Source organism: Lithobates pipiens, unplaced genomic scaffold, assembly GCF_037356315.1.
Source record: "Lithobates pipiens isolate NorthernLeopardFrog02 unplaced genomic scaffold, aLitPip1_a1.2 Scaffold_16, whole genome shotgun sequence".
NCBI classification, from domain to species: Eukaryota; Metazoa; Chordata; class Amphibia; order Anura; family Ranidae; genus Lithobates; species Lithobates pipiens.
In genome coordinates, this window is record NW_027507748.1 from 203720467 (window position 1) to 203729871 (window position 9405).

At 44.0% G+C, this 9405-nt stretch overlaps 1 protein-coding gene across 1 annotated transcript in view; it reads left to right on the forward strand.

Annotated features, from left to right (window-relative positions):
* Positions 1–9405, forward strand: part of LOC143982306 (amine oxidase [flavin-containing] B-like) — a 77467-nt gene that overhangs the window by 19365 nt on the left and 48697 nt on the right. Inside the window, exon 3 of the mRNA XM_077480915.1 lies at positions 6255–6392. Coding sequence (XP_077337041.1) covers positions 6255–6392 — 138 coding nt within the window. The remainder of the gene's footprint in view (positions 1–6254; positions 6393–9405) is intronic.

Below are 9405 nucleotides of genomic sequence, written 5' to 3' on the forward strand. Positions count from 1 at the left end.
ATATTAACACACGTGATAACATGCCATTGCCTTGGACTGACCACCATGTGATCAAATTCAAAATAAACATCACTTATAAATAATTAATAAACTGCGTGACAGTACCTCACCTATTGACATCATCCCCACAAAACTACTGAAAGAATGCTCCGACATCGTGGCTCCAACCATAACCCACCTCATAAACCGATCATTCCACGAAGGGATTGTTCCCAGCATCCTCAAACAAGGCATCGTCAAACCTCTACTCAAGAAACCAAACCTGGACCCTCAGGATCCAAACAACCGTAGGCCAATTACAAGCCTCAACACCATTTCTAAGATCATGGAGAAAGCTGTAGTACATCAGCTACAACTTCACCTGGATACTCACAAACTCCTGGACCCGCTGCAATCAGGCTTCCGCCCGGGTCATGGAACAGAAACAGCTCTCCTCAAGATTTGGGATGACGCCCTCGAAGCAGCAGATGACGGAGAGCCGTGTCTCCTCGTACTACTAGACCTAAGTGCAGCGTTTGATACAGTAGATCACAATACTCTACTCGTCCGACTCACAGAAGTAGCCGGAGTCCAAGACATAGATCTCCATTGGTTCGCGTCCTTCCTAGGAAATCGGTCACAGACAGTGAAACTAGGAAAATTCTTCTCCGAAACTCGGGCAGTCACCTGCGGAGTCCCTCAAGGCTCTCCTTTATCACCCGTTTTCTTCAACATTTACATTCGCCCACTCCTTTAAATCATCAGATGCTCAGATCTCTGCTTCCACTCTTACGCTGACGACACGCAACTTTATTTCCGGATCAATGGAAAAAAAGATCACCAACAACAACTTGAAAACTGCCTCAAATCAATAGAGGACTGGATGACCACTAACTCCCTCCAGCTGAACGAATCAAAGACAGAGTTTCTCATCTTACACCCAAATCATAAGCCCGCAACCAAAACCTCCTGGTCTCCACCAACCGTCTTTGGGCAGACTATCTCCCCAAAGACCAAAGCGAAGAGTCTCGGGGTTATTTTAGACACACAAATGTCAATGGATGTGCAAATAGGATCTGTAGTCAGTGGATCTCACCATCTGCTGCGCATACTTCGCAGACTCATCCCTTTTATCCCAAAGAATGACAAAGCAGTGGTAGTTGGAACAATCATTAATTCACGACTGGACTACGCAAACTCGCTTTACATAGGATTACCACAATATCAACTTGCGCGATTACAACTGATCCAAAACACGGCGGCAAGGCTGATAACAGGAAAAAAACCCTGGGAATCCATCTCTCCTTCGCTGAGGAGCTCACATTGGCTAACCGTAAAAAATCGGATCACGTTCAAGACCCTTTGCCTCACCCACAAATGCGTGCATAGAGAAGCTCCGCAATACCTAATGGAGAAAATAAATCATTACACACCAAACCGCAGTCTTCGATCAGCCAACAAAAACCTCCTCCTCGTGCCCAAAGCCCGGTATAAATCCAAGGGGGATCGGAGATTCGCTGTCCAAGGGCCTCAGCTATGGAATGCTCTACCAATCAACATCCGCCTGGAAGAAAATCACCTGGCTTTTAGGAAAAAACTCAAGACCTTCCTCTTTTAGCAGATGTTCAAAGCTCGCCACAGCGCCTAGAGGCGATTCAGTTCGCATTGTGCGCTATACAAGTATTTCATTCATTCATTCATTCACTTACCAAATACCAACACACTCAACGACAATACACTGGACAAGATCACAGAAGAAACTATACTCACAACTCTTCAAAACTACACTAGCCAACAAAATAGCAGTGTTAACCCAAAACTACTCAACTGAAGATACACTCAACTCTCTTAACACAGCATTATCACAGACAGCAGACATAGTCGGACCAATAGGCAGAGCACTCACCCGCAAAAGCAATTCGGGCAGGTTCAATGACTCTCTTACATCACTGAAACAGGAACGCAGAAGAGCTGAAGGAGCATAGAGAAGGAACCCAACAATGGAAAACACAAATTACAAATCACTCACCACAAGATACCACAAAGCCATCTGCATAGCAAAAAAAGAACATTTCTCCAAAACCATCTCAAAAGTCATAAACCACCCTCGAGCACTCTTCAAACTAGTCAACCAGACTATGAACCCCACCTGTTTAGAGTCTCCAGCAAACGAAACACAAGAATTCTGCAATGAGTTATCTGATTTTTACATTGACAAAATCGCAACCATTCGGGAAATAATTCAGCAGAACTTAGCAAATAACCCCACTCGGCCAGAAAAAGAAGACAAAAAACACACAAAGATTCTACAACCACCGAGATTTACTCTGGTCCCAATCACCACTGACACCACCAAAACCATCATGAGAAACCTCCAAGACAGCACATCACCAAACGACATTATTCCCACAAAACTTCTGAAAGAATGGACCGACATCTTGGCACCTATCATAACATACTTCATAAACAAGTCATTGTCCCAACCTCCCTCAAGCAAGGCACAATCAAACCCCTCCTAAAGAAGCCTAACCCTGATCCCAAATACCCAAACGACCGCAGACCTGTCACAAGCCTCAACACCTTCTCAAAAATGATCGAGAAAGCAGTACTACAACAGCTACAACTCCATCTGGACACTCATAAACTCTTGGACCCACTACCATTTGGTTTCTGCCCTGGCCACAGGACAGAAATTGCACTCCTCAAAATCTGGGATGACACCCTCGAAGCAGCAGATGAAGGAGAATCGTGTCTCCTGGTGCTGCTGGACCTCAGTGCAGCGTTCGACACAGTTGACCACAAAACCCTGCTCACTCTTCTAACAGAAGTAGCGGGAGTTGCAGACTCTGACTTATCCTGGTTTGCATCCTTCCTAGAGAACCAATCTCAGAAAGTGAAACTAGAAACTAGGAGCTTTCACTTCTGAAGCATGAAAAATTACATGTGGAGTCCCTCAAGGATCACCCCTGTCACCCGTGCTTTTTAACATCTACCTCCGCCCACTCCTCAAAATCATCAGCAACCAGGGCCTACTTTATCACTCCTACATGGATTACATCCAACTCTACCTATGCATCACCAACAAAAAAGACCAATACCAGGCACTGGAAAACTGTCTCTCATTGATCGATGATTGGATGATGGAGAGCTCCCTTAAACTCAACGATCCAAAACAGAACTCCTCTTCCTCCATGCAAACCGAAACAAAAACCCTGTCCACACCACTCACCATCCTCGGACAACCCATCACCCCCAGCACTAAAGCCAAAAGCCTCTGAGTCATCTTTGACTCAAACATGACAATGGATGCACAAATAGGATCAGTAGTCAGCGGATCCCACTACCTTCTTCACCTACTGCGCAGACTCACCCCCTTCATACAGCAGCAATAGTTGGAACAATCATTAATTCCCGACTCAACTAAGCAAATCCCCTCTACCTAGGACTTCCAAAATACAAAGTTTCTACAAACCATCCAGAACACAGCAGCCAGACTGGTAACTGGAAAAAAAATCATGGGAGTCAACCACTTCGTCCCTGAGGACCCTCCATTGGCTTAGGCGTGAAAGATCAAGTTACATTTAAGACCCTCTGTCTCACTCACAAATGTACACAAGGAAAATCCCGGCAATACCTCTGCGACAAAATAAAGCACTACACCCCAGGTCGAACTCTCTGGTTAACTACCAGAACTTCCGCCACATCCCCAAGACCTGTTATAAATTAAAAGGCGAACAAAGGTTCGCAGTCAAAGGACCACGGCTATGGAATTCTCTACCTGCGGACATCCGCTGGGAAGAAAACTATCTGGCCTTCAGGAAGAAGCTCAAGACCCATCTCTTCAGAAAACCCAGATGGACACTGGCAGCAAAAGTACCCTGAGGCGATTTCGTTTGCATATGTAGCGCTATACAAGTTATTCATTCATTCATTCATTTGTTTGGGGAATGCCTATGCGCATGCTTGCACCCATTAGCACTGGTGTAAATGGCAGTATGTAAGGAGGGCAGATGCACTAGGGCCTTTGCTGTCTGATCTGCAGTCTTCCCCCTGTATCCTGTTTCCAGTACCTGCCCTTGATCTGATTGTACCCAGCCTTCCTAACTCTGCTGATTCTCTCCATTCCTGACTTCAGCTTGCTTGATCATTCTTCAGTCTTACTCTCTGGATTTCTTGTTGCCAAACCTCTGCATGAACTTGACCATTCTTATTGATATCACTGATATACCTGATTCCTCTGTATCTGAACTGGCTTGTCTGACTTTGCACCAGTCTCCTCCCTTTGCTACAGCCTTCACGTACCTACATCCATGGTGTCCGGCGCCAGCAATCTACCTGCATCCACATCACCCCTGCGTCCATGAGTGCCTGCATCCACAGCCACCGACTGCAGCTCCACTACCACTGCTGGCTGTTACTAGTGTCCTCCTGTTAAGGAGAACACCACAGGCACTCCTACCCCACCATGCTCTCACGGCCGCTGTTGCAAACTCACTGGTTCCTGAAGCAGGGCTGTACGAGAGGCCTTTCTCTGCTCATAAGGCTCTACAAGAAAGGTACAGGCAGGCTATAGCTGCTAGCAATAATTACTGTGTTCTCTTGATAACGATGGTTCCCCACACCAAAGCTCCACAGGAGGGATTCCCCCATCAACACTGACTGTGTTTATAGGGGAATCAAGCAGTTTTCTTTCCTGTAACCACAAATGTATCATCTATGGCCTGCCTTAGAGACTGGAGCCTTGGGCTAGGAAATAAGCCTAGTGTCAGGCAATAGGTATTGGCCTGAACACAGCTAAATAGTGAGGTTGAATGACAGGCTGGGCAGGGTCTAGCTATGTTGCTGCTGTGTTAATCAGCTGCTGGAATTTGAACACATTACTCAGTCCTGTGAATCAGTGCAGGCTGCAGTACAAGGGAAGTGAGATTACATGGCAATATAACTAATTAGATTTTCAGATTAGCTTTGCTTCTGATCTGTGACATCATTCTTTACTGCTTTTTCTTACAATTCAAGTCTATCGGTTTTTGTGCCAAGGAATAAAGCAAGTTTACTTTGCAATTCCACATAGTGTGTTCACCTTTAATACCCATTTGTGTGCAAGGAAAATTAATTTTAGTGAACAGTCTATATTCCTTAAGCGAATCAATCCCAAACCAACACATTTAATAGGTGACTTATATCTTTCCTTAACAAATGTTAAAAGACAGCCTAGGTTCACACTGCTGCGGGTTAGAAATTGTGCGAGGCCTCTCCCCATTATGGCCATCGTCTGTTGATCCCGTGTATACTACTGTTCGACTCTGTAATACCAATACATCATACGCCATATAATCAGGTTCAGCCTACCCTATTAGCTACATAAATGCCGGCAGGAATTCCATGCCCCCCACGCACCTAAGCTACACTCATTACTCACTTATCCCCCCTGCCCCCCCACACCCAGCAAGTATATGGGTCCAATTTCCCTACGACTCTCCGGTCTCAAAGAGAACGCAACCCGTTATCACCTCAATCGCTACTGATGTGGAGATTAGACTTTATCGGTTGCTCCCTAGGGTTCGGGGTTGGCACTCGCATACCTACCATACACACTCTAGAGTCGAGGGGGCAAGTGCATACCACTGGTGGTCTCCCGTATTCATTTATTGGGTACGGAAATTTGTTACATGTATTGGTCAACGGATGAATGTTTTTTCTTTTTTCTTTGTTTTGTTCCATGTATTATCCACAACCTAGAGTTGAAGTGTTAAATTTTTCTGTGGATGCTGAGTTGTAGGTTGTATAATATGACCTGATATGTGTACATGTCGCATGTCTATTGTAACTCTGCCTATTTTTTCTTACCAATAAAATATCTGAAACAAGAAATTGTGCGAGTTCGGCTGAACTTGCATGATTTCAAACTGGCAATGCAGTCCAACTTCCCCTGGTCAGAACACAACAGCTCAGTGGGGGAGATCACTTGTCTAACCTTCACATGGTTAGCACAGCAGCTCCCGACTGGAGCTGAGAGTTTTTCTTCATGCAACCCGCAGGGTTGCACAAAAATAAACTGTAGTGTGTAACAGGTTAAAGGCAAAACAGTGCAGCCACAATGGGTTTACACTACATTTAAATTTGTGCCTTTGTTGGACTTTTCTGCTTCCTTGATCAACACAAAATCGAAATTTGAAAGACTATGCAAGAAGTGGAATACTTGACTATTAATTAGAATATATAATATTTAGTTGCTGTATGTCAAAAGCCTATGAATTATTTTTCCTTTCTAACAGAACAAGGAAGTTAAATATGTGGATCTTGGAGGAGCATATGTGGGACCCACTCAAAATCGCTTATTACGAATAGCTAAAGAACTGGGTGTGCAGACTTATAAGGTGTATTTAAATGGCCACCTTGTACAACGTGCAAAGGTAAGACTACTGAATCTGAAATATTTTAGCCATTAAAGTGATACTAAATATGCAATGTTTAATTGCCATTATCCTCATTTTATTATGTTACAACCAAAAACATAAATGTATTTTATTGGGATTTTATGTGATAGACCAACACAAAGTGGCACATAATTGTGAAGTGGAAGGAAAATATTAAATGGTTTTCAAACACACATGCATATTGAGAGGTGGCCAGTGAAGCCCATGAGAAAGCATGAAAAAGCGGTGCCCATAGGGGTAAATGCTTGTCAGTAACCATAATATACTATATCCATAGCATAACAACAACGGTTGAGAAACCTAGTAAGAATACATTTACCCTAACATTTTATAAGAGGTGGAGGCCATGGTGGGGGTAGCGTCAGCAATGTCAGAGTGATTGCCAAAGCCAGAGGATTTGAGGTGTTTCGGGAGGTCCTTCCTTGGGCTCCGTTGGTCCAGGGGGCGCTAGTTGGGTTGAGTGTTAGTAGGAAGGTTCATATGTGCCTCCGAGTTTAATGAGTGCAGAAAGGTTTCAGCTGCTGATGGGTCGTGGAAGGAAAGTTGCTTCCCGTTCAGTGACATAAGCCAAAGTATAGAAGGGAATGCAAGAGTGAATTTGATTTGGCGTTTGAAGAACTCTGAGCATATGTGCTGGATGGCTTTCCATTTTTTAGAGACATCTGCTGAGCAGTCAGCAAAGATTAGGATGTTGACCCCCGGACCGGACTGTCTGAATTTTTGTAGAATGGTAGCCTTGTCCGCATAATTAAGATATTTGACAGTGATCGGACGAGGAGATGTGCAGTCAGTGGTAGGGGCCCCCACACAATGTGCTTGTTCTACCATGTAGAGGGCAGAGAAGCCTAAGGCTTCTGGGATGTGTGATGTGCAGAAATCTGAAATGGCAGATGATTGAAGGGATTCAGGCACTCCTATAAAGCGCAGATTGTTGCGCCGTGAGCGATTTTCTAAATCTTCCAGCTTCTCAATGATAAATTGGTTAGTTTTGTTCTGGGATTCTTCTGTGGCTTGAGCCTTATAGAGCTCATCCTCAATGTCAGAGATTCTGTGCTCTATGTCATTGAATCTAACAGTATGCTCTTTCAGCTCCTTTTTGATCTGTGATGTCAGGCCAGCCTGTACTGCTTTTTCTACTGTGGCAGCGATGGTCGGGGTCAGGAGAGCAGCTACTGCCTGAGTTATGCACTCAGTGTGAATGTCCTCATGTTGCAGGGGAGGAAAAGCGATCCATGGAGAGCGGGAGCTGGGCTGTATGACAGCAGGATTTGCCGATGTCCTGGTGGCATTGTATGCTGGCTTTCAGGCGAGGTCTGCGGGAGCCATGAGAGGATTCAGCTACTCCATGCAGCGCTGGAACCTGAAGCTGACTGGGCCATTCCAACACATGAATATGCTTTGATCTAAACCATTCTATTGTAGCTCTGGCTGTATGTTTAGTGTCGTTGTCCTGCTGGTCAGTCTTTTGCAGACTCGAACAGGTTTTCTTCTAAGCTTGCCCTGTATTTGGCTCCATCCATGTTTCCATCAACTCTGACCAGCTTCCCTGTCCCTGCTGAAGAAAAGCATCCCCACAATAGGATGCTGCCACCACTATGTTTCACGATGGGGAAGGTGTGTTCAGGGTGATGTGCAGTGTTAGTTTTCCACCACACATAGCATTTTGCTCTTAGGCCAAAAGAAAGGTTAATTTTGGTCTCCCCTGACCAAAGATCCTTCTTTCATATGTTTGCTGTGTCCCCCACATGACTTCTCGCAAACTGCAAATGGGACTTCTTATGGCTTTCTTTCAACAATGTCTTTCTTCTTGTCACTCTTCCATAAAGGCTAGATTTGTGGAGTGCACGATTAATAGTTGTCATGTGGACAGATTCTCCCACCTGAGCTGTGAATCTTTGTAGCTCCTCCAGAGTTACCATGGGCCTCTTGGATGCTGCTCTGATTAATGCTCTCCTTGCCCGGCCTGTCAGTTTACGTGAACGGCCATGTCTTTGTAGGTTTGCAGTTGTGCCATACTCTTTTCATTTTCAGATGATGGGTTGAACAGTGCTCCATAAGATGTTCAAAGCTTGGGATATTTTTTTATAATTTAACCCTGTTTAAACTTCTCCGCAACTTTATCCCAGACCTGTCTGGTATGCTCATTGGCCTTTATGATGCTGTTTGTTCACTAAGGTTCTCTAACAAACCTTCCGAGGGCTTTACAGAACAGTTGTATTTATACTGAGATTAAATTACACACAGGTGATCTCTGTTTACTAATTAGGTGGCTTCTGAAGGCAATTGGTTCCACTAAATTTTATTTAGGGGTATCAGCGTAAAGGGGGCTGAATACAAATGCACGCCACACTTTTTGAATATTTATTTGTTGAAAACCATTTACGTTTTTGGTTGTAACATGACAAAATGTGGAACATTTCAAAGGGTATGAATACTTTTTCAAGGCACTGTATATAAATCATGTCACTGTATTTAATGTAATATAACAAAAAATGTCTTAGTAGCTTATTTAATCATTGCTGTTCAGAGGTCACATGATGTTTTTAAGGTCTTTCATGTCCTCAGGGAAAGTTCTGAGGGGGGAATTTTTAGTACTGCTGATGTATGAATCTGTATTTAGCAACAAACTGTTTTAAAGTATAATAAAAAAAAAAACATATTTCAAAATGATTGTTACTTTTTTGTAATAACATGGTACAGATGGAGTTTAGGTTGACTGATAATAGCTTTCACTTTGTTCACACTGTAAAGAGATCTGGGGGAGGTTGTGCCAATCACAGGCTGTGTTACATCCCTCCATCCTGTGTCCATGGCATGAATGGGCTTGGGCTAACAAGAGGTGAAGCCTCCATCAATCACCATCTTAAATCCCACCCCCATAGTATTTAACAATATGAGGACATGGAGAAGGGAGAAAGAATCTCATTTACCACTGTGTATACAGTACGCCCACATATGTGACTCTATAGTGACATTGGTTTCACAGATA